We start from the raw sequence: 26,351 nt of genomic DNA, 5'->3' as shown, positions 1-26,351 counted from the left end.
ATGACAGGGAAAGGAGGGGACGCATGCAGGACAGGGGTCGTGAACCTGCCTGACAACTGAAGTGTGGTGGGAGTGGCTATGTAAATTATAAACTTCTGCAGGACCAGAGTGTAAGTGAGGGGTTACCCAAGAAATTCGCATAGTTATAAGTTATTTGTCGCAATGAGGGTGTGTGTCTGTGGACACATGCAAGTGAATTGATACCGTTTCGCATGCACAATAACCATCAGAAGTGTCCTGTAATTGCTGTGTCTGCACCTTGGGGGCTGAGGACCCCACCCCAACCAATTGAGAGGCGGGGTCAGGCCCAAGAGTCCACCTGAGAGTACCCCGGTGGGTTGGGAGGCAGGCAGGACGGAAGAGCAGGGCATCTCGACCTGGAAACTGTACTGACGTACTGAAACCCAAAAATCAACAACTTCACTGCAATCAATTAGAATCAAAACAAATCAAACAATAATTTTCATAAATTGGCAGATAAAAAAAAAATAACTTTTAAATTTCACACTTGATTCAGGCAGTCCAGAGAACCAACTATGTGTATACAAGTTATTCAAAATGATGCTTTCCATAACAACAATTGTCAAGGAGGGACTATATTAACCTAATTGTATGGCACGCCTATGTTGTGCACATGTGTGGGAGACTAGTTCTGCTGTATTCTGACTCACACGTTTCAAGCGTGCCAGGAAGGAAGTGTATGGATCAGAACATTGATTCTAGCTAAACAAACCAGTCTTTCGGTGCCAAGTGTGGCCAAGCAGGGCACAGGTTGCCTCGTGTGGTTCTTTGTTGGTTCACCCCAAAATAAGTCAGTACTTTCCCTGTCATTCAGTCACGCTCCCCAGGTAGCGCAGCACAAAGCTTGACATTCACTGATTTAGTGGAGCCCACTAACAATAAAAATATGAACTGGGAATGGAAGAAGCCATGGAGAGCAACTAATACCAAGCTGTCTTGTCCTATCTTGTTCTGTTTTTGTTACATTTTTGGACCATATACCTTGAAATTCTAGATTGAATTCTGAGTTGTTTGACTTTGGGGCCATCGTACATGAAACATCACCATGGTTATTCTTTAGAAAAATTAGGTGGACTGAGGAAAAGTCTGTTAATTGATTCCCTACAATACATCATTCAGTGTCACTGAGTTGTCTTAGAGAAATAACGCATTTACTTTGAAAGACTTTTTGCACCTGCGATTGGCTGGCGACCAGTTCGGGGTGTACCCCTAATCTCTCGCCCGAAGATAGGTGTGATAGGCTCCAGCACGCAACCTGTGATAGGCAACCTGTGCCCTGCTTGGCCACACTTGGCACCGAAAGACTGGTTTGTTTAGCTAGAATCAATGTTCTGATCCATACACTTCCTTCCTGGCACGCTTGAAACGTGTGAGTCAGAATACAGCAGAACTAGTCTCCCACACATGTGCACAACATAGGCGTGCCATACAATTAGGTTAATATAGTCCCTCCAGTCCCTCCAGCACGCCCGCAACCCTTGTGAGGATGAAGCGGTATAGACAATGGATGGATGGATGGACATTTTGCACTTTAGGAATCAGAGCAGAGCATGATCCAGTTGTGGTTAGTACGTGTGCCACACTGACTGTATGAAGTTTGCGGTTTGAATCTCAGCGTCCTTCCTGTGTGGAGTTTGCATGTTCTCATCACGCTTGCGTGGGTATGCTCCAGGTACTCCGGTTACCTCCCAAAAATATGCAGGTTAGGTTAAATAAAGACTCTAAATTGCCCATCAGTGTAAATATGGGCATGAATGGTTGTCTGACTGTCTGTGCCCGGTAATTTAAGATGTACCCTGCCTGTTGCCCAAAGTCTGCTGGAATAGGCTCCCTCTCACCCACGAGGACGAGTGCGATAGAGAATACATGGTGGATGGATGGTATCAGAACATGGAACATTTATAGCACTGGAATTGTACAGATGTGAGTCAAAGACTACAGTAACTGAATCTAGGACGTAGACTGCTAATCTAAAAGGCACGTTGAAGCCTGTGCTAGCAGGCCCTTCACGTCACCGGTGTCACACCTTCCTATTGGTGTCATACCTTTCACGTGAGGTTAAACACAAGCACGGGAGTGAGCCGTGCTTTTTGAACACGCCATGACTGAATACTGGAACTTCTCCGACTAAGCCAGCGATGTTATAATGCCCCAAATTTGTTTCGCCAAGATTGGTCTCCATAAGATAAAGGATCTAATAAAGCATGTAAAACTGTTCAGAAGGTGAGCCAGCAAATATAATTAATTGAGAATGCTTTTGAATGGTTTCAGTTTACGATGAGATAACTCATGACTGAAAAGCACATAACAGATGAATTTCCTTCCTGTTTGGTTAACATACGTAGTGCATCCAGTCAAAAACGGTACATACAAGAAATAAGGATAAATATTCGACTAAACCAAGGCATTGTAGTGTACTATATGATGAACATTGAACTACCCCAACATATCTTAGGGTAAAAATGTATATTTTTTTTTTTTTGTTACAGCTCACTGACTGACCACAAACTCCAGCCAAGCCTTAAAGATTTGCTACAGAATAAAGGTAACATGGAGCTGAGGACCTCATTATGATATGACACAAATTTGAATGGATGTGGATATATTTTATTTCCTTTAAATATTTGCGTAAAAGTTTTTGTACATCAATTTGTTCTTTCTTTTCTGTACAGTATATTTAGCAGCCTTCCACTCCTATCTGCAATCTGAGTTTAGTGATGAAAACATTCAGTTCTGGCTGTGAGAACTTCAGGGCAACTGCCTCAAAAGATAACCTCCAGTCGAAAGCAGGGAGGATCTACAAGGAATTAATCCAGCCTTCAGCCTGTAAAGAGGTCTGTTTGTTACCAAAATTCCAATTCTGTATTAGGAAGGGACATTGGACTGTATTTCCTAGATCAATTCTTGGGACAATAAACAATTTAATTGAAAAGAATACAATAATCTCATTAATGTACAGAACTCCTGCTTCCATGCCGATGCTGCTCAGTGAAACATTGATTTAACGGACTAATAGGGAGTGTTAAATTGAAGCACTTTTTTTCGTTGCCTAAAAACACCAGTACAGTACAAACAATTGTTTTGTACTTTTTTTTGTGAGCCAAAAAACACCCAGTACAGTACCCAAAAAAATAAAAAATAAAAGAAAATATATATATATCCAGTTTTCTCCGGGCACTCCGGTTTCCTCCCACATCCCAAAAACATGCATTAATTGGAGACTCTAAATTGCCCGTAGGTGTGAATGTGAGTGCGAATGGTTGTTTGTTTGTATGTGCCCTGCGATTGGCTGGCAACCAGTTCAGGGTGTACCCCGCCTCCTGCCCGATGGTAGCTGGGATAGGCTCCAGCACGCCCGCGACCCTAGTGAGGAGAAGCGGAATGGAAGATGAATGAATGAATGTTTGAAAAGTTTTAAATTTCATCCAAACTTACTGTACCTCAATGGTGCATGACAGGGGTGCTATTGCGTTTCAACTGGACACAATTTTCTGTCTGTTAAAGCCAAAGTCTGTTAAATCGAGGTTCCATTTTACTTAGATAATCATAGTGACTGGTGGAGTTGTACAATAAAGTGAATGTTGATCGATTTTTCATAGCTTGACACGTTGGTATGCTAAGTGCAAAGTAATTAAGACTGAATTAATAGTGCTTCAGTATCAGATAAACAGTAAGCCAGGTGATTATACCTGACATCAAACCGTATCTATTAATTTTGATTATTTACCTGAAATCAGTTTATGAAACATTTTACAAGCACTGCTATGAATGAAAACATCTAAAACATCATACTATATACTTGTCCCCTACAGATCAATGTAGACCACTACATTAAACAGAAAATAAAGAAATCCTTGGAGAAACCGGGTCTAACATGCTTCGACGAGGCCCAGAAACATGTTTACCTGCTAATGGAAAGAGACTCTTGTCCAAGATTCCTACAGTCTGATGCTTACCTGAGACTGAAGCAGAAATCCAGGACTGTATGGTACATTTAAACACTGACAAAGAAAAGAAAAGTTGAGATTTGGTTGAATTGTTTTGAAAGCTGTTAAACAATTCATTCATTCATTCATTAGTTGGCTGTCTCAGGTTTGTTCAAAAACCCATTCTATGTGTTAAAGGATGTGCAATGTCATATCATGTTTGGAGAAATTATCTGTGGAACACATAATGGTCCCGGCACGGTCGACGACTGGTTAGCACATCTGCCTCACAGTTCTGGGGACCGTGGTTCAAATCCCGGCCCCGCCTGTGGGGAGTTTGCATGTTCTGCCCGTGCCTGGGTGGGTTTTCTCCGGGTACTGCCTTTTCCTCCCACATCCCCAAAACATGCATGCTAGGTTCATTGAAGACTCTAAATTGCCCGTAGGTGTGAATGTGAGTGTGAATGGCTGTTTGTTTCTATGTGTCCTGCGATTGGCTGGCGAGCAGCTCAGGGTGTACCCCGCCTCCCGCCCGAAGATAGCTGGGATAGGCTCCAGCACCCCGCGACCCTAGTGAGGATAAGCGGTAAAGAAAATGGTTGGATGGATAAATAATGGAGCTAAACCCCATATGGGAGCAAAAAAGGAAGGGAACCTGGCAAGTGAATAAATATGTACTGTATGTGAATGAAATATCTTTTGGATGTGACACTGTATTAAAACTGTGGCTATGCAGTGCATTGAATACTCTAGACTTTGAATGTGTTTAATGGTTGTACAGTGGATAGAAACAGTCTACACCCCCCCCCCCCCCCCCCCCCCCGCTGTTGAAATGGCAAACTTTTCAGATATTAAAACATGAGAATCACTGTATGTGAATGAAATGATATCTTTGGGATGTGTCACTGCATAAAAAGTGTGGTATAAAAAGTCTACAAACCCCTGTCCACAAGGCACGTTATTGTGATATTAAAAAATCTGAAGCAGAAAAGCCGTTTTAGAACCGTTTAAAACAATAATGTGACCTAGAAGCTTTCAAGATAACTGATTAAAAAAATACTAATCTTCGAGGGGGGAAGTAAAAATAAACTGAGATAATGTGGTTGCAAAAGTGTGCACACCTTCCTATAACTGGGGACGTGGTTGTGTTCAGAATTAATATATCACTTTGAAACGCATGATAAATGGACTCAGGACACACCTGCCACCTTTTAAAGTTCAGATGTTCGAGTAGGCTTTACCTTAAATTTTTTTAGTCACAGTTAAAAGCACAAGTTATGGTTTGCAGAGAGCTTCCGCAGAATCAGAGGGATCTCATTTTTCAAAAGTATCAGTCAGGAGAAAGGTGAAAAAATATTGTTAAGAGAGGCAAGATTAAGTGGAGAAAATATGGCACGAAAGTGACATTACCAAGAATTTGACACCCCTCCAAAGTTGCTGAAAAGATGAGAAGAAAACTGATGAAGGCGTCTGCCCTCTCAATGAAGGACATGCAGGAATTTCTGTACTGGCTGTTTAGTACACATGACAACATTTTCCCTTCTTCTTCAAATGTCCAGTCTACGGAGGAGGGTGGCAGGACGGTAGCCTTTTTCTTACAATGTAAATCATCCAAGCCTGACTACATCTTACAAAAACACACTTGAAAGCTCCCAAACACGTGGGAAAATGTTTATGGTCCAATAAAAAGGTTCAGACTAGATATAGTCGGGCTTGCCTCCACAAACGGCTTGAGCTCTGGTACCAGTCCTCTTGAGAGGGGTTGGACTCTTTTCCACTCTGGAGTTGCCAACGGTGAGAGGCACCGAGCAGGTGTGGGTATACTTATTGCCCCCCGGCTCGATGCCTGTTCATTGCGGTTCACCTCGGTGGACGAGAGGGTAGCCTCCCTCTGCCTTCGGGTCGGGGGACGGGTCCTGACTGTTGTTTGTGCTCTTCACCCTCGGCAGGGTCCTCGAGGGTGCATGGGAATTCGCCCAACCAGTCTACATGTGTTTTGTGGACTTGGAGAAGGTGTTCAACCGTGTCCCTCGTGGAGTCCTGTGGGGGGTGCTTTGGGAGTATAGGGTACCTAACCCCCTGATACGGGCTGTTCGGTCCCTGTACGACCGGCGTCAGAGTTTGGTACGCATTGCCGGCAGTAAGTCAGATTCGTTTTTAGTGAGGGTTGGACCCTGCCAAGGCTGCCCTTTGTCACCAATTCTGTTCATAACTTTTATGGACAGAATTTCTAGGCGCAGCCGAGGCGTGGAGGGTGTCCAGTTTGGTGGCCTCAGTATTGCATCTTTGCTTTTTGCAGATGATGTGGTTCTGTTGGCTTCATCGGGCCGTGATCTCCAACTCTCACTGAAGTGGTTCGCAGCCGAGTGTGAAGTGGCTGGGATGAGAATCTGCACCTCCAAATATGAGATCATGGTCCTCAGTCGGAAAAGGGTGGAGTGCCCTCTCGCGGTCAGGGATGAGATCCTTCCCCAAATGGAGGAGTTCAAATATCTTGGGGTCTTGTTCACGAGTGAGGGAAGAATGGAACGTGAGATCGACAGCCGGATCAGTGCAGTGTCTGCAGTGATGCGGACTTTGTATCGGTCCGTTGTGGTGAAGAAGCCGAAAGGCGAAGCTCTCTATTTACCGGTCGATCTACCGGTCACGAGCTGTGCGACAAGATCCCGGATACAAGCGGCCAAAATGAGTTTCAGAGTAGAGTCACTGATCTTGCGCATTGAGAGGAGCCAGATGAGGTGGCTCGGGCATCTGATTAGGATGCCTCCTGGACGCTTCCCTGGTGATGTGTTCCTGGCACGTCCTACTGGGTGGAGACCCCGGGGACGACCCAGATAAGATGGAGAGACTACATCTCTCTGCTTGCCTGGGAACGCCTTGGGATCACCTCGGAAGAGCTGGAGGAAGTGGCTGTGGAGAGGGAAGTCTGGGCTTCCCTGCTGAAGCTACTGCCCCCGCAACACGACCTCGGATAAGCGGAAGACAATGGATGGATGGAAGGGTTAATCAGATTCCCTTTAAATTCTGAGAAATGTGTGCTGAATCGCATTTGACATGAGTTTGAATACGACTGGTTAATTGTGAACAAAGCCAAACCCCCAGTTAAGCGGGTGTACACACTTGCACAACCACATTATCTCAGTTGTTTTTACTTCCCCTCTCAATTTTATTTTTTTCTAAATTTGTTGTACAGGTTTTTGGTCAAATTAGTGGTTGAAAAGGTTTTGAAAGGATTGATGTGGTTCTCAGTTTTTATGGCCCAAAAACCTGACACCTGACAGGCATGTGTAGACTTTTTATATCCACTATATATGACTACGATGTTTGATATAATGACAGTTTTGAGGCAGTGGTTTATCTTTATCTTTCTGACTGACTAACTGGATGCATACTGATAGGCATTAGTCAGAAGAGAACAGTTTCCACAGCTCACCCGGCAAGGATATTCTGTTTTTAGACACGTCTGATACTGTATATCCTCTAATTAGACAGAGATTACACTGCACAGCAGCAATAGGGTTTACCAAACTGGAAAAAGGTAACCCTGCAGTAACCCTTGATACCACTCTGCTCTGTAAATGGCCTTATTCATAAAAATTGTGCCTTAAAAAGGAGTACTGAGGCAGCTAATAATAACTCAGGGGTTTAAACGACAGCACGGGAGTCATCAGACAACCTGATGCGGAACAGATCAGCCTGAATGTGCTGCCTTGTTAGGGGAATAATCTCATCACCCTCTGATGGGAGACAAATACAAGTGCTTGATGTGACAAAAGTTGTGCATTTTATAGGCAAATATCCTACACAATGCAGACTACATATTACATATTATTATAATTATTGTAAATTATGTACATTTTGCCTGTCAATTAATCTTGTTGGAATGTTTAAAGCTTAAATACATGCCCCAATAAGTTTTGCCTAAACAAAACATGTTAGTATGACATACAACGAGAAGCTATCTGAACCTCACTGAATTTAGAACTAAAATATATAAATACATAATCATCATCATCATCATACTTATTTGTTCTCCAGGAAAGGCACAGGAAACCAATACACCTGCAGGTAGTTTATTGTAAGTTAGATATATAAACAATAATTTTAATTTCAATTTTGAGTCAAGTGAGTGAACAGCACATTTAGTACAAAAATGGAAGCTCTATATATGAATTCACACTGGACATTTCCCAGTAGCAATTCCTGCAATGGTACACGTCAAACAAATCCATCTTAATATGCTCCATCAACAACATGACGGACATGCAATGAATACGCTCAACGACAAACTTGCCATGAAAATACACTATGGGGTCTATTTTTGTAGACGGCACATTTGCAGCGGGGCGCAAATGCCGGTGGATCACCGGTCTAACTTGCCTCTGGCGCACAGTTGCGTCGCCCACCATGCCGGCTTTACGTCGTTCATGATTATAGAGCCCTTGCTATGAGTCAACATAATGTAAAAAGCAAGCATAGCTCAATAACACAAACTAAAACACTGGTTCATAATAATGCAAGAATTGTATACTTTATACAGAATACTGTATAATCTGAAGGGACCGTACAGCGATTAAAACACAGACACCTACCAGAGGTGTTAATCAAGTGGATTTTGACTGAAACAAGGTTCCAGAGTCAAGGCATACATAATAGTAGAACAGAATCATATTCACAAAGTCTAAAGCCAATCTGTGCTAATCCAGTTGTTGGCCGTTGAAAAACGTTATTACAGACGATTCACACTCTTGATTGCCTTACCTCATCTCTTAGCTCATCGCATATACTATATTTACTGTACTTATCTATTGAAATTCATTATTGTCATTGTTATCACTGGGTGTTAGATGCCGGGTGAATAAGCCAACACTTTACTAACTGTGCATTGTGTACAGGGGAAACACCCCCACTGATAGATAGTGACAGTAAAGTCTTGTGATGATATCAACAAAATCAATATATCCGTATAATTGCCAAGCAAACCCTACTAAATGTAATGTATTAGCCGCTGTCCACATATGTCTCTGATTGATGATATTCTAACCTCCAAAAAACAAAAAAATAAAAAAAGCATGTGGACACAGCTGCGCACCAACATACAATATACTATATATAGACCCTTTCCAAAAAACTAGAATATCGTTTATTTCCATAATTCCTTTCAAAGAGTTAAACTTTCCTAGATTATACATTCAGGGCCCACAATTTAAATAATTTCAAGTATTTATTTGTTTATTTTTACATAATTTGGGCTTCCAGCTCATAAAACCCACAACATAAGGAATTAAAAAAATGAGAATACTGTGAAGAAATGAGCCCAAATTTTGCAACCCATAAATGTTTTAAACTGAGTGTCAAACACTGATCGAACTCTAAGCACCTGCAGAGGTTTCCCCAGGTGTCATTAAATTCAGTTTGGTTCAGTTGTCTCAATATGGGGAAGACTGCAGACTTGACAACTGGCCTGAAAACCATAATTGATACCCTCCATAGATGGGTAAGCTACAAAAGTTCATAGCTAAGGAGCCTGGCTGTTCACAGAGTGCTGTGTCCAAGCATATCAATGGAAGGACAAAATGTGGCAGGAGAAGATGCACCAGCCAAAGAGATGACCGTGGGCTTCAGCGGATTATCAAACAGAGAAGATTCAAGAATCTAGCAGCAATCCAGAAAGAGTGGAATGAGGCGGGAGTCACAGCTTCAAAAACCACCATAGTCAAACGCATCCGGGAGATGGGCTACAGTTGTCGGGTTCCTCGGGACAAGCCACTTCTGAGCCTGAGCCAACGTAGGAAGCGTCTCAACTGGGCCAAGGAGAAGAAGGACTGGACTGTTGGCCAGTGGACCAAGGTCCTCTTTTCCGATGAAAGTAAAGTGTACCTTTCATTCGGGAATCAAGGTACAAGGGGTTGGAGGAAGACGGGTGAAGAACAGAACCCAAGCTGCTTGAGATCCAGTGTGAAATATCAACAGTCAGTCATGATTTAGGGTGCAATGTCCAGTGCAGGTGTTGGTAAACTCTGCTTTCTTAAATCCAAGGTCACCGCAACCGTGTACCAGAATGTTTTAGAGGACTTCACGATTCCTTCTGCTGAGGATCCGTATGGAGATGCAGATTTCATCTTCCAGCAGGACTTGGCCCCTGCCCATACCGCCAGAAGCACCAAAACCTGGTTTGATGCCCATGCCATCACAGTGCTTGACTGGTCAGCCAACTTGCCGGATCGAAACCCCATTCAGAATCTATGTGGTATTATCAAGAGGAAAATGAGGGGCACCAGATCCCAAAACAAAGAAGAACTGTCAGCAAGCATCAATGAAATCTGGGCTTCCATAACTCCCGGGCAATGCCACCGGCTGATTGCCTCAATGCCACAGCGCATCGATTAAAGTGATTAAAGCAAAGGGATACCCAATCAAGTCTTGAAGATTAACATATCGTTTTGAAAGTACCATATTTTGATTGATGTAATGTGACTCTAATTTCTTTCTTTTTTTTCTACAAAAATTGAAAAAAGTAAATGGTGATTTCTTCACAGTATTCAAATTTTGTTTGAATTCCTAATTTTGTGGGTTTTATGAGCTGGAAGCCCAAATTATCCATCCATCCATCTATCCATCCATTTTCTCCCACTTATCCGAGGTCAGGTCGCGGGGGCACTAGCTTTAGCAGGGACGCGCAGACTTTCCTCTCCCCAGCCACTTCCTCCAGCTCTTCCGGGGGGATCCTGAGGCGTTCCCAGGCCACCCGAAGGATGGAGTCTCTCCAGCGTGTCCTGGGTCGTCCCCGGGGTCTCCTCCCGGTGGGACGTGCCCGGAACACCTCACCAGGGAGGCGTCTGGGAGGCATCCGAATCAGATGCCCCAGCCACCTCATCTGGCTCCTCTCGATGTGGAGGAGCAGCGGCTCTACTCCCGGATGACCAAGATTCTCACCCTATCTCTAAGGGAGAGTCCGGACACCCTGCGTAGGAAACTCATTTCGGCCGCTTGTATCTGGGATCTTGTTATTTCGTAGGTGAGGGTAGGAACGGGTGGCATGGTCAGCCTCACAGTTCTGAGGACCCGGGTTCAATCCCCGGCCCCGCCTGTTTGGGGTTTGCATGTTCTACCCGTGCCTGCGTGGGTTTTCTCCGGGCACTCCGGTTTCCTCCCACATCCCAAAAACATGCATTACTTGGAGACTCTAAATTGCCCGTAGGCATGACTGTGAGTGTGAATGGTTGTTTGTTTCTATGTGCCCTGCGATTGGCTGGCAACCAGTTCAGAGTGTACCCCGTCTCCTGCCCGATGACAGCTGGGATAGGCTCCAGCACGCCCACGACCCTAGTGAGGAGAAGCGGCTCAGAAAATGGATGGATGGGTAGGAACGTAGATTGACCGGTTAATCGAGAGCTTCGCCTTCCAGCTTAGCTCCTTCTTTACCACAACTGATCGATACAAAGTCCGCATCACTGCAGACGCTGCACCGATCCGCCTGTCGACGTCCCGTTCCATTCTTTTCTTCCCTCACTCGTGAACAAGACCCCGAAATACTTGAACTCCTCCACTTGGGGCAGGATCTCATCCCCGACCTTGAGGGGACACCCCACCCTTTTCCGACTGAGGACCATGGTCTCAGATTTGGAGGTGCCGGTTCACACTCCGCTGCGAACTGCTCCAGTGAGAGTTGGAGGTCACGGCTTGATGAAGCCAACAGAACCACATCATCTGCAAAAAGCAGAGATGCAATACTGAGGCCACCAAACCGGACCCCTTCTACGCCTCGGCTGCGCCTAGAAATTCTGTCCATAAAAGTTATGAACAGAATCGGTGATAAAGGGCAGCCTTGGCAGAGTCCAACCCTCACCGGAAACGAGTCCGACTTACTGCGGAACAAACTCTGACTCCGGTCATACAGGGACCGAACAGCCCATAATTATGTTAAAATAAATTGTATATTTAAAATAATTGTTGAAATTTGTAATTGTTGAAATCTACGAAAGTTTAACTTTTTGAATGGAATTATGGAAATAAATTAACTTTTACATGATATTAAACTTTTTTTGAAAGGTTTTATATATATATAAGCATATATATATATATATATATATATATATATATATATATATATATATATATATATATATATATATATATACACAACGTTTAATGAGCACAACAGTTTTGTCAATGGCAAATGTCTAGAGTACACTAAAGGTGTCGAGAATGTTCCTGCTAAATGGCAAAGGTCTCACATCTCCCACATAACATTGCTCAATATTCCTCACACACAATCTGTCCGTTTTCTCACAGTCTTGCAGTTACCATGACATCAAAAAGGAAGTGATTTCCGTCATGGTCAAAATGGGCCTAATTGGGGAACTTCATCACAGCTGTATGAGTTTGGTGCTTTCAAGTGTAATTTCCAAAACCTCACTTTATACACAATGATACAAGACTCGGTATATGAAAAAGACAAAAACAAATTGCTGCTGCACATGAGGGACAACCTTCACTTAGGAGTGTTGATTGTCTGTTTGTAACGCCTGAGTTCTTATTACCGTGTTTGGGCAAAAGAGGAAGAACCACATGAGTGAGGCTGAGCCACGGGCCAGATTTAGGCGCAGGGGCAACATCGGCTGGACTCAACAAAGGATGGATTTCACATGTTTTTCCATCTGTTGGGACTTTTCCTTTCAGTTTCTTTCTTTTCTCTCACAAATCTGTGTACATCTCCCTGTGTGAAATACTTACAGTATATTCATTCCACTGGTGCTACTCTTTATTAAGTCTGAATTCAACCCACATTCTTATTTTGAGAATTGTAAAGAACACAACGCATGTTTTAAGAAAAATACTATATATTGTGTTTTGAATAAATCAAACTGCCATTTTCATTTTAGCTAGTTTTATATTGTAAACTAAACCACAGCAGGAAAAACAAATCATATTTGTTCTTTGTTGCATGGTTTGCGCTAATTCAGGATTTTACAGTCAGGCAGACAAGGGAAAGATTTCAGAATGTGGGGACAGTGCAATGGTGCCGTGCACTTGAGCAGTTTGTAGGTTCCTTGGTTATGTGCAACTCAGCACTGCTTAGAAAGAAAGATCATGTTTTAACTTCCTCGCCCAATTTGAGCTACTACCAGAGCCCTATAGGTCTTGAATTACTGTTTGATACAGTCATACATCTACTTTACAGCAACATTTTTCCTCCATGAACAGTTCTCCTCTAATACACAAATTGTTGCATCTCTTCCTGCTACAGTGACTCTGTAACTGTCATCTAACTGCAACATTGTCCAAGTTGCAGATTTCAATGTCCTGTGGAAAGTTTTATTTTTGAGTTCATATGTTTGTTATAAGACTCTTTTTGCCGATATATTATCCATCCAGCCATCCATTTTCCGTACCGCTTTATCCTCACAAGGGTCGCGGGCGTGCTTGGAGCCTATCCCAGCTGTCTTCAGGAGAGAGGCGGTGTGCACCCTGAACTGGTCGCCAGGCAATCACATGCCTATATATTATACAATACCAAATCTGAAGACTTTATTTGTCACAACCATCACCATAAAGCGAGTTGTAAAACACACCAGAAGTAATTGCAGTTGTGTGTAGAGTTTATCTGGAAAGCCTGAAAAATTTAGAGGGCAAGAGTGCATTTTGACTCGTAATGATAATATTTTTTTTACTCACTGCTGCTCTCTTTTTACTAACATTTAGAATGAAAACATGTCTATTTTTAAGGTGAGTTGTGAATTTCCCAGATTTGAGGACCTCACAGTTGATGGAATGACATTATCAGCCAAGTGTGGGTTTGCGCACAAATACAATACATTTCATCTGTGCGCGGACAGGCCTGTGGGATTTTCGACATAAGAAATAATGTTATTAGAATAAATCTGTTTTGGGGTGCCTAACATTTGCCATAATATACCTTTAAAATACTAAAGTAATGAATGGTTTAAGTAGAATATAATATCGTTTTTGGTCAAACAAGTGAAGAAGAAAAAAAAAAGAGTTGGACAAATAAATGGAGTGAAATTTTGGGCGAACATTCTTTCGATTCAAATTCCTTGCAGTGAGCTGTTGGCCAGTTCTACTTTTCCTTGTCTTGCCCAGTCCAAAATGGCAATTGATTAGTTTTACACAAACACAAGTCTCTCTATTCTTATGTCAATCCAAACACCAACAAATAAAATATAACAGTGTTCTGCTCCCCATACAAGGGTTTACATTGCAGTTTGATTTTTAATGATTAAGTAGTCCGTAGCCATGATGCGATACGCTGTCTTGGGTGTTGGCTTAGGCTCAAATCAAATTTTATTTTGTTCACACTACAATACTTACTTTTATGAATTTTCATTTCATGGGGAATTTATAATTACCTTTCTAACAATGGTAAAAACACTTTGGGGGAAAGGAAGGCCAAAGAGAGGTGCTATATCCCTTCGACAAGCCACAATACCAAAACCCAGATGCAGCATGCGAAGGTCACGATTTGCTTATCACAGTCACCGTTACTGTCATTTGCATCTTCTCTACTGACTGAAAAAAATAATGTCATCACAGCATGCGTTCAGCCACTGAGTGCTGCCTACTTGGCTTGTCAGAGAAGAAGCGGCAGGACGGAAGATTTTTTTTAAAAAGATAAAGAAAGGAAAAAGAACACATACTGTCCAAGGGAGTAAAACATCGAGAGGAGGAAGGAGCACAGTACAGTGTCAGTTTGTGTTGTTTCCAGCAGTGAGGTAGGAGGAGAGGATAAACAGGAGGAGGAGGAAGGGGTGCTTCCTCTTCAGTCTGGGCTGAGCTGCTGATGTATCCCAGTAGCCCCTGCCTATGGCAGCAGGAGACCTTAGTATAAAAAGCAACAAGCCCAGGGAAGCCTCCAAAGTGTTTCTCAGCTGCAGCATGACCAGGACCAAGAGCCTGAGAGTGTGGACCTAACAAAACAATGCCAAGCTTAATTGTCGACCCACCCTCACAGCACTTCATTATGGACAGAGATGACAGGAAGCGAAACAAGAACATGTGAGTGAGACCTCTATTTTTGACAGGTATTCCGTGCAATTAATACTTGTTAGTTGACATTTGATGTGATTTACTTTTCCAAGTCTGGCATTTTAGTGTCAGCATGAATACATGCACTGGCATATCAAGGATATCTTGCTACTTAAAATAAATCAAGTTAATCATGTTTTCCATTCTTTACGATGCTGCATGCTTGTAATAACATGCCCCACATTCTTGGACAGATTCACTTGAAATTAATTTTACTACAATAAATCCAGGGATATATTCATGTTTTTCTTTTATCTCGCACAGCGGAAAGAACTTTATGTGCCGGCTCCAGTGCATGTTCTCACACTCATCAAGTTCTGAGAGGTAAGGAGACTTATTGAGTGTTTTGCATAGATTTCAGTTTTAAAATAGCTCCCCTGCTGCTTTCATTTCCATCTATGGCAGTATGAAAGGATTCAAATGGACTACAGACCATGTTTGCTTTGGCACCGTATGCTCACCAACATGTCCCATCACCAACATGTCATCGGCTCTGTTTCTCGATGAGAGCACAAATGTGTCCTAGCTGTTGTCATCTGATGTTGTTTTGTCATCCACTCTACCAACATATTTTATTCTGGTTGTGTAATAAAATTTGTGTTCTCTCTCAGCAGGCTAACTTTAGAAGATACCCAACAATGGTCACAGTCTTTGGAAAGGCTTCTGGATTCTAAATGTAAGTTGGGAAAATTGAGAAACTTTCACAAAGATTTATACAAGCAACATGATGGGACCTGTCATTTAGGTCTGTTGTGTTTTTTGTGCCCACCTCAGACGGATTAGCTGCTTTTCGCAACTTTCTGAAATCTGAATACAGCGATGAGAATATTGAGTTTTGGCTCACCTGTGAGGACTACAAGAAGATCAAGTCTTCATTCCGAATGGCGTCAAAAGCCAAGAAAATTTATGAACAATTTATCAAAGCTGAATCTCCTAAAGAGGTAATTTCATTGAAGAACAACCGTAACTACCATACAAAAAATCTTTATCTGTTGGTTTAAGTACATTAATATTGATTTTTCTCTGGGATAGAATATTGATATACATACACACTGGACATATATACATACGGGACATACATACAAGGTGTGCCAGAAAGGTTCCAGGACTGGCATCACAAACAATATATTTCAAACCCAAAGTATGAGTTTTCTCATTCACTGTGGGCCAGATGATCAAAAAGCACAGTCTACAAAGAGAACCTATTGCGTTAGCTGCGTTCGCTGTGTGAGAAGAACTGACAGTTGCGGCAGGACAACTGCTGCACCATGACAACGTGCCTGCTCATAATGCCCTGGCTGAGAAGAACATCGCTGTGCTGGAGCAACCTCCCTACTCACCCGACCTGGCTCCGTGTGATTTTTTTTTAATCTTTCCCAAGCTCAAGGGGGTCATCAAGGGGACCCGTTATGAAGACGTGGACGACATCTAGATGGCCGTGATGACCGACCAGTGCATGAATGTGTGGCAGTGAAGGCTGGGAAAGTATGCTAGACTCCAGAGGAATTCGAATGGGAAAACTTGTACATACTAAAAAAGAATGGCACCCCTGGTGCTTTTAGCCATGAATTGATTTTCTATTTCATATATATATTCTAACTTCTTACTCTCATTCCTCTGGCATTTAGCAAATGGAAATTATTTTACAATCCTTATTAACCTAAAATAGGAAGGGTACAGTCTGATTTCAGGTCAAACAGTCAGGGGGAAAAAAGGGTATGTGTCTTTTATACATGACTAAAACTCTTGGCACCCCAGTGGTGCCAATATTTTTGATTTAGGATTTGAAATATACCTTTTGTGACAGCAGTCCTGGAACCTTTCTGACACATCTTGTACAAAACCCAATTCCAATGAATTTGGAATACCGTGTAAATGTAAATACAAACAGAATACAATGAGTTGCAAATTCTTTTCAACCTAAATTCAATTGAATACACTACAAAGACAAGATATTTAATGTTCAAACTTTAAACATTTTGTTTTATTTTGCAAATATTCACACATTTAGAATTTTATGCCTGCAACACGTTCCAAAAAAGCTGGGACAGGAGCATTGTTTACCACTGTGTTATAAAATCGGCTTTCCTTTTAACAACACTCAATAAGTGTTTAGGAATTGAGGACGTTAATTGATGAAGCTTTGTAGGTGCAATTCTTTCTCATTCTTGCTTGATGTACAACTTCAGTTGCTCAACAGTCCGGCATCTCCATCCATCCATCCATCCATTCTCAATACCGCTTATCCTGTTCAGGCTCGCGGGGCACTGGAGCCTATCTTAGGTGATTTCAGGCGAAGGGCAGACTACACCCAAATTGCTCACCAGTCAGTCACAGGGAACGTATATATGCAGACAACCCTTCACACTCACATTCACATTTGCACTTCAAAAGGCTCCACACATTTTAATAGGAGAATAGGTCTAGACTGATGGCAGGTCAGTCTAGTATTCATTCTCTTTTACTATGAAGCCACACTGTTGCAACACATCCAGAATGTGGCTTTGCATTGTCTTACTGAAATACGCAGGCCCGTCTCTGCAAAAGATGTTGCTTGGATGGCAGCATATGTTGTTCCAAAACCTGTATGAACCTTGCAACATTAATGTTACCTTCACAGATGTGCAAGTTACCCATTGCCATGGGCACTAACATAACAAGCCAGATTGTCCTTTACCTCTTTGGTCCGGAGGACACAACGTCCATGATTTCCAAAAACAGTTTGAAACATGGACTCATCAGACCACAGCACACTTTTTCACTTTGCGTTAATCCTTCTCAGATGAACTCAGACCCAAAGAAGTTTTTGATGAATGGCTTTTGCTTTGCATGGTATAGTTTTAACTTGTATTTGTAGATGTAGGGACGAACTGTGTTAAATTACAATTGTTTTCTGAAATGTTCCTAAACCCACGTGGCAATAGCCTTTATAAAATTATTTTTAATGCAGTGCTGCTTGAGGGATCGACTGTCACGACCATTCACTGTTGGTTTTCGGCCTTGCTGCTTACATGCAGATATTTCTCCAGATTGTCTGAATCTTTTAATGATGGACTATTTGCTCATGCAGTTGTTCACAAAGTGGTGAACATTGCCCTATCCTGACAATCATCTGTTTCCAGCTAACCTGTTCACCCATGGAATGTTGCAAACAGGTGTTTTTTGAGCATTCCTCATCTTGTCCAGATTTTTTTTGCCCCCTATCCCAGATTTTTTGGAATGTGTTGCAAATTCAAAATGAGAGAACATTTGCAAAAAAACTATAACATCCATCAGTTCAAACATTAAATATCTTGTCTTTGTAGTGTATTCAATTGAATATAGGTTGAAAAGGATTTGCAAATCATTGTATTCTGTTTTTATTTATGTTTTACAAGGTCTCAACTTAATTGGAATTGGGGTTTGTACATACATATATACATCCCAGTCAGCAAACATATGTCGCACCGACGTCGGCCCATCATCAAAAGTTCCATTGCCCTGATGTTGAAGGGATAGCGATTGCTAATTGGCAATACTGTATGTCGTAGAGACGGAATTTTATCAAAAATTACCACCACACGACATCTGAACAATTCAAGCTGAAGCGCCAGCCAGCGTTGTTCTGCTCCATTCAGTCCATTGATTAGCTCAGTGCTGCTGAGCTAACTTGCCCAAGGTACATTGAAAATCCTACTACTAAACTCACACAATTCAGGTTAAGAAGCTATTTGCAGATCTCCAGCAAGAACAAGAGCAAAATACAATGAATAATAATTCATGAACATCAATAAGCAACACCAAAATAAGCTCCTAGAAAAAAATATAGTGACCACTTCACTTCAGTATCACGTCATCGTATAAATTTCATCATTCAAACCACATGTCAAACTCATGGCGGGCACATATTGTTTGGTCTAGACCCATGGATTTGTTTTGAGTGATACCTGTATAATCTATTAGACCGAGTTGAACCTACCACATGTGCCGTGGTATTATATAACCCGCTCAGGTTAAAACAGAAAGATGTGTGAAAATAACTGGAAATATAAGGCAAACCATTTGCATAACTAAAAGATTATCACAAAACATTGCTGGCTGGTAAATCAGACAGACACCGATTCATATTCTGTGGTATTGTCCGTGAAAATCATAAAACACATGGTTGAGTTACCTTTAATACGTGTGTAAAGCAGACAGCTTGGCAAACCCAGTTTGTTCCTAAAGTAATGTAATTTATCTACATGTGACAACATTGTAATTTTCTGCCAATTTAACTGAAATGATAATTTACCTGAAAAATGCTGGTGGCGAACGCCGTGCTGGTGCTGTAATTAATTCAGCTGTGAACAATTTGTGCAGTCTTTGCGCTCTAAGATCGGTAAATTCACGTCCACACAACATGGGATTGGCCAGCCAAGCCGACGCAAAACAGACCTTGGTGGGACGTTTAATGAAGCTGGGAAATACATGCTTTTCGGCCGATGCTTGTCAGACGCATAGCAACGGTTGGCCGACGTGCCTTCCAAACGCTGACGTCAGTGCAACGTATGTTTGTTAACTGGGATACATAGACAGACAGACAGACTGACTCACTCACTCACTCCAGTACTTATGGTCATACAACTTCTAATGTCCCTTTATGCCTGTCATCTGCCTTGTTCCAGATCAACATTGATTATCACACTCGAGAGCAGATCAAAAGAAGCATCAAGAGTCCCACCATATACTGTTTTGATGATGCTCAGAAAATCGTTTATGGGTTGATGGAAAGAGACTCGTACCCACGGTTTCTACGCTCAGACATTTACAGAACTCTCCTCGAAAACCTTTCTGCTGATGCCACAAAAGGATGAAAGCAACAACACACCAATGGACATACAACTCATGACTGGAATGCTGGACTCTATTCAGCAGGGAGGACTGATATAGTCGAAAGGAAGATGGTCAATAAGCATGCCTCAGACAAAAAAGGAAGCATTGAAGTCGTCACTGGGCCCTCAACTCTGCCCTGGTCCAGTCATGAAAGGATTCCCACACGGAGCACTATGCACCTATTGAATGTGAAAGGAGACAACTAAATAACCACACCACCAGTCCTAATGAAAATGTAGTATGTGATTTGTTGGGATCCCACTGAGTCGTTGATGCTTTTGGCTAAAACGCAGTGACTGACACATGCTCTGGTCAATGAGCTAAGAACAACACACACACACACACACACACCTGTGACGTGCAGTGAGGTTCATGATTGGTGAGGCACTGACTATAGTCACGTGACGTCTGGAGCTCTATGAAGCACAATTCAACACTGCCACATGATGGTTGTGGCACCGTACATACCAGACTCCACTGTGCACTTTTAGTGCCTTTTCTGGTTGATAAGAAAGACTAAATGTCACACACTTTCATTAAATATATTAGACAGTCTGTTAAACGTCAGTAGGTGCAGTACATGTGTGATAAAATGTATATTATTGGCGATACAATGAGGAAACACCAATGTCTCTTGTGTGAAGCCATCGATCAATCACTGCCTGCCTGAATGGATGTGTGCGTGGTCTCTTGAAGCATGGGAGTGATGACTGAACGTGGCTCGTAGCTTTGCGTCCTATGCATTTGAACAGGAAATATGAAACTTCAGCTATTTTAATGATGAAATCATTGAAATTATTGAATTGAAAAAGAAAATCAATGTAAAGCACGGACCATAAAACTAAAATGAAACAATTGAATGTAATCATAAGTTTTTTTTTTACTATTCCCATGCAGTGGAAAGGAAAGGCCACCAGGGGGCAGTGAGGCTCTGCCTCACTTGCCTACCCTGACCGCACGTCACTGACACACACACACACACACACACACACACACAAAGACCGGACCTCAACTCCCCTTGTTTGCAAAGATGGTTCCTTTGGAGCTAAGGATTAAGCATGCAACACAGAAGGCACACTCACCTAATCATGTGTGTATTGGAGAGTATTTACTTTGTGCAGTTTGAAATCCTTCTATCCTCTTGATGAGATGACATGATATCCAAAGCATGGAGGATGTGGAGGATGGTTTTGTCTGTGATACACACCCACCATCATTCTTTGAAGACACAAATTCCCATTTATAGACAATCAAAGGGTTGTTTTGTCATTGTTGCAATTCACCAAACCTTACGTGTTCAGCTCGTATTGACAATATTGATGCTGCTATTCGTTTGCTCCGTGAAATGTGTTCATTGAAATACAAGACTGTTGAATGACAGAGCTATGGGTCATATCATGAGTACTCATATGTCCTCATTTTTCGGTCAGGTTTTGAAATGTCAGTCGATGTCTGTACAGTTGGTCATTTTGCACTTATGAAGACATAGTTATGCAATTGTTACATTTCACTATTTATGTGACACTTTAACTTACATTTGAGTGGAATCAGAATTAAATGTTGCACAACAGCAACTAAGGCAACTTTCCTTTTAAAAACAGTGACTTTCATATATGCTGACTACACAGGCCATAATAGAAGTCTAGGATTACTTTTTGCAGCACAGAAATGTCAACGCTCATGATTTAATGTATTAACATTGCATGTTACACGGTTAAAATGCAATTTAGATAAAGATTAAAGCATGCTGTTAAAATTCTAATAATTTAAAATGTAAATTTAGGAGGTAAATATGAGTTAAACATTATATTATTTATTTCAATTCACTCAATAACATACTGTAGTGTTGCTTTTTAAACGGTAATGATAGAAGTAGATTAAATTATTTAAATTGCCATCTTCATCAAAATGAAGTCGATTATACTAACCCTTTTGTTTGTCTTTTGTTATTTATTATTATCAGGAATGTGTGTGTGAGCTGTGATATTCCCATGGCCCATACAGGGTGGCAACACAATTCTAATGATCTCATTGGAATGCCTGCACTACAAAATAAATGTTAGGTGTGCACATTTACTGTATCTGTTATATGTTCCACTGTATAAGTAACAGACATTGTTATGGAACAGTTGCTCGCAAGACTTTATAATCCATCTTTCTTGTTGACATGGTATCTAATAAGATATATTTGGATGTACAATATAACTACAGAAAAAACCTCAACATAATTATTGTCAAGCCTGCAGAACTTCACTCACCAAAAACCATTTGCCAAAAAAGCACAGTGAAGCATTTAAGTTCTCATAGTTCTTGAAATGTCCATTAGTACTGTGCTGGGACAAATATATTTTGTATGAAGCCCAGTCAATTGTGAATCATAATCCAGTGGTGTCTTGTGATACAAGTTTAATTCATTCTGTGACCATGCTCTTACCTCAAATCAATCTCAAAACATATTTCCCTCTTAAAATAAATGGAGCGGCACGGTGAGCGACTGCTTAGCCTCACCGTTCTGAGGACCAGGGTTCAAATCTGGCCTCGTCTGTGTGGAGTTTTTGTGTTCTCCACGTGCCAGCGTGGGGTTTTCTCCGGCGACTCCGGTTTCCTCCCACATCCTAAAAACATGCATGGTAGGTTATTTGAAGACTCTAAATTGCCCGGTGTGAATGTGAGTGCAAATGTTGCTTGTTTATATGTGTGCCCTGCGATTGGCTGGCGACTAGCTCAGTGTGTACCCTGCATCTCGCCCAGGATAGGGTCCAGCACGTCTGCGACTCTCGTGAGGATAAGCGGTACTGAAAATGAAGCAATGAATGAATAAATGAATGGAAATGCAATTCAGCTGTTCCAGTCCGCCAAAAAGACCACAATTTTTTAAAAACGGTATATAAAAAAAAGACAAGTAGCAGTGTATTGTAAAATATAGTAATATAAACTAATAAAATCATAAAAGACAATGTAAAAATTTAACTGGTTTTATGAGGTGTAATCATGTATTTTCTGGTTGTCAGTCTATCACAGGGCAACCATTTAAGTTGGAACTGAGCCCAGTGAGTCTACACAGGTCAAGTCAGGTGAATGAACAACTCTGCTATATGTAATTATATTAATTATATTCAGGCAGGGCGGCACGGTGGCCGACTGGTTGGAGCGTCAGCCTCACAGTTCTGAGGACCCGGGTTCAGTCCCCGGCCCCGCCTGTGTGGAGTTTGCATGTTCTCCCCGTGCCTGCGTGGGTTTTCTCCGGGCACTCCGGTTTCCTCCCACATCCCAAAAACATGCATTAATTGGAGACTCTAAATTGCCCGTAGGCATGACTGTGAGTGCGAATGGTTGCTTGTTCCTATGTGCCCTGCGATTGGCTGGCAACCAGTTCAGGGTGTACCCCGCCTCCTGCCCAATGACAGCTGGGATAGGCTCCAGCACGCCCGCGACCCTAGTGAGGAGAAGCGGCTCAGAAAATGGATGGATGGATGGATATTCAGGCAGCACAGTGGAACGTGGTTAGCTCATTAGCCTCAAAGTCAGTTGCAGTTTCTGGTATGTGCGATATGGGGCGGCATTTCTTGGAGGGGTGGTAAGGGGCCCCACCGCAAAAAAAAAAAAAAATATATATATATATAAATAAATAAATAAAAAGATATGTGAATGGGTGGCACGGTTAGAGCGTCAGCCTCACAGCGCTGAGGACCTGGGTTCAATCCACGGCCCCGCCTGTGTGGAGTTTGCATGTTCTCCCCGTGCCTGCGTGGGTTTTCTCCGGGCACTCCGGTTTCCTCCCACATCCCAAAAACATGCATTAATTGGAGACTCTAAATTGCCCGTAGGTGTGACTGTGAGTGCAAATGGTTGTTTGTTTGTATGTGCCCTGCGATTGGCTGGCAACCAGTTTAGGGTGTACCCTGCCTCCTGCCCAATGACAGCTGGGATAGGCTCCAGCACGCCCGCGACCCTAGTGAGGCGAAGCGGCTCAGAAAATGGATGGATGGATATGTGAATGTTTGTTTTCTATTGCCATCATGAAATGTAAATCATTGGCGTTTGCATTTGAAATTTGTGCCCTCTTGTGGAAACAAAGGGTTGTTCAAGGATTTTGCAAATAAACATTGAAGTGATAAGTTATCTTTGTTGTTTGAAAATCTCTGTATTTGGGGGAGGAACTAAAGGCAGTTCATTGTTAATGAAAGTGACTGGGACTGCCATGGCCGCATACGTATTATTTCGGCCGGCGTTGAGTCGTACAAGGCAAAGTCGAAGGCACTTTTGGATAAACTGAAGATTATTTCAATGATCAGCGGCAGCACCATTGCAATGAGCTTGACACTTTTGAAAAAAGGGCAGCGTGTTGGTGGTGGGGAAAAGGGGGGGTTCGAGCACAGGGCACCATTCAAGGTAGGACCACCACTGCTCACAGTCGAGTCATGCTTGTACAATGATCTATGCTCTCATACTATACTGAAATAAATATTTCAGAAGTGTGTGTGAAAGCGTTTTAGTTGTGTTTGTGTGAGAGGTAAATATGAAATATGTAATTCTCATCACTATCCTTCATCACCCTGGCAGTTACGAAGACAATTTTTGTCAGTTGTGCACCTAGCTCTGACTGTAATGTATACTACTGCCACCGGCAATACAAATGAAACTTTATTGATTTATTTGGAGTTTGTGCCCTTCGATTGGCTGACGACCATTTCAGGGTGTACCCTGCAGCTTGCCCGAAGATAGCTGGGATAGGCTCCAACATGCCCGCGACCCTAGTGAGGATAAGCGGAACAGAAAATGGATGGATTGATGGCTGGATTTGGAGTTTGGAATTTCTTGAATTACTGAATAAATTGGTCATCAAATGTAATCTGATCATCATGTAAATCACAGGAAAAAACTGTCTGGTTAAACTAATACCGCAAATAATTATATGTTATATTTTTACAGATCATAACGTAAAGATAGACTGAATAGGGAAGAAAAAGTAAGCCTTGGATTTAATAACTGGTTCATCCTTTGGCAGCAATAACCTCAACCAAATGTTACCTGAAGCTCATTCCTCTTTACATAACTGTTGCAGTTCAGTAAGATTCCTGGGATGTCTATTATGAATAGCTCTGTTGAGGTCATGCCACAGCATCTCAATGGGGTTGAGGTCAGGACTTTAGACAAACCACAATTACATTGGTTAATTGGAAACAGGTGAGTGTCATGATTGGGTATAAAAGTAGCATCCCGGAAAGGCTCAGTTGTTCACAAGCAAGGATGGGGCAAGTCTCACCACTTAAAGTGACTAGTAGCGCGATAATCTGGGACAATGTTGATTGTGCAAATGTTGCAGATACTCCTCAGTCGGTGTGCAAGTGGTGCAGGTGCTACACTGGCATGAGTGGCCAGTATTGGTCAACAACAGATATGCAAATAGTGCAGCGTGGCGAGACTACTACAGTGAGTGCACGAGTAATGTATAATTGGCCCGACAGAAATGTGACAACAAACTCAAGACGAAAAAAATTGGCAGCATGTTGTAATGGAATTGTAAGTGAGGTGTTTAAGAAGTTGATTGCAAGAGGGAAGAACCTGTTGGAATGTCGGCTAGTTCTAGTTTTAATTTATTGGTAGCGCCTAGAGGGAAAGGGCTGGAAGAGCCGGTAACTGGGATGTGGAGGGTCCGAGAGGATTTTGCACGCTCTTGTCTTAATCCTGGCAGCGTGCAAGTCCTCAAGGGTGGGTAGGAGGGTACCGACAATCTTTTCAGCAGTTTTGATTGTCCGTTGCAGTCGGAGTTTGTCCTTTTTTTGTAGCATCACCAAACCAGACTGTGATGGAAGAACACAGGACTGATTCGATAATTGCTGTGTAGAACTGCCTCAGCAGCTCCTGTGCCAGGCCATGCTTTCTCAGAAGTCGCAGGAAGTACATCCTCTGCTGGGCCTTTTTGAGGACGGAGTTGATGTTGGTCGCCCACTTCAAGTCCTGAGAGACTGTAATTCCCAGGAACTTGAAGGTCTCGACGGTTGACACAAGGCAGCTGGACAGCGTGAGGGGCAGCTGTGTCGAAGGATGCTTCCTGAAGTCCACGATTATCTCTACAGTCTCGAGCGTGTTCAGCTCCAGGTTGTGTCGGCCGCACCACAGCTCCAGTCGCTCCACTTCCTGTCGATATGCAGACTCGTCAGCGTCCTGGATGAGGCCGATGACTGTGGTGTCATCTGCAAACTTCAGGAGTTTGACAGCCGCGTGCGTTGAGGTGCAGTCGTTAGTGTAGAGATAGAAGAGCAGCGGAGAGAGGAGAGAAGAGAGGAGACGAGAGCTCCATGACATGTTTATTTTAGATTTATCTGATTTCAGACAAATGTTTTTCATCTTAAAAATTATCATGAAAGAAGACACGATGAATGCAATGGATCTCTGACATGTTTAGTTGCGACACATTCTGGTTGCTCGAAATTTTTTACGATGTGAACACAAACCACACTGGCGTGGCACGGACATTGTTTATCATCTCAATAACTGATT

General features: G+C 42.3%; 1 protein-coding gene and 1 long non-coding RNA gene across 3 annotated transcripts; both read left to right on the top strand.

Moving 5' to 3' along the window:
* Window positions 1-2,100: 2,100 nt before the first annotated feature.
* Window positions 2,101-4,745, top strand: LOC133480909 (uncharacterized). The gene is made up of 4 exons (XR_009789389.1): window positions 2,101-2,244; window positions 2,511-2,566; window positions 2,694-2,855; window positions 3,834-4,745. It is a non-coding gene; the product is annotated as an uncharacterized LOC133480909 (long non-coding RNA).
* Window positions 4,746-13,994: 9,249 nt separating this feature from the next.
* LOC133481253 (regulator of G-protein signaling 21-like) lies at window positions 13,995-23,777 on the top strand. Of its 2 annotated transcripts, none has more exons than XM_061780395.1 (5): window positions 13,995-14,963; window positions 15,258-15,317; window positions 15,608-15,669; window positions 15,768-15,934; window positions 19,640-23,777. In XM_061780395.1, the coding sequence occupies exons 1-5, from the start codon at window positions 14,887-14,889 to the stop codon at window positions 19,826-19,828; spliced, it is 555 nt and encodes a 184-aa protein (XP_061636379.1). In that variant the 5' UTR covers window positions 13,995-14,886; the 3' UTR covers window positions 19,829-23,777. The 2 variants fall into 2 exon arrangements, with proteins under 2 accessions (XP_061636379.1, XP_061636378.1); XM_061780394.1 differs by having other exon boundaries at window positions 14,002-14,963; window positions 15,605-15,669; window positions 19,640-23,776.
* Window positions 23,778-26,351: the final 2,574 nt, after the last annotated feature.

Source organism: Phyllopteryx taeniolatus, chromosome 7 (assembly GCF_024500385.1).
Source record: "Phyllopteryx taeniolatus isolate TA_2022b chromosome 7, UOR_Ptae_1.2, whole genome shotgun sequence".
Taxonomy (NCBI): Eukaryota; Metazoa; Chordata; class Actinopteri; order Syngnathiformes; family Syngnathidae; genus Phyllopteryx; species Phyllopteryx taeniolatus.
This window is presented reverse-complemented; position numbering and strand designations above follow the sequence as displayed.

Bases quoted from the DNA above. Each gene is read 5' to 3' on its own strand.
- LOC133481253 (XM_061780394.1), top strand. From the start codon at position 14,887: ATGCCAAGCTTAATTGTCGACCCACCCTCACAGCACTTCATTATGGAC. The intron at 14,964-15,257 runs GTGAGTGAGACC...TATCTCGCACAG, and splicing joins AGGAAGCGAAACAAGAACAT to CGGAAAGAACTTTATGTGCC. The intron at 15,318-15,604 runs GTAAGGAGACTT...GTTCTCTCTCAG, and splicing joins CACTCATCAAGTTCTGAGAG to CAGGCTAACTTTAGAAGATA.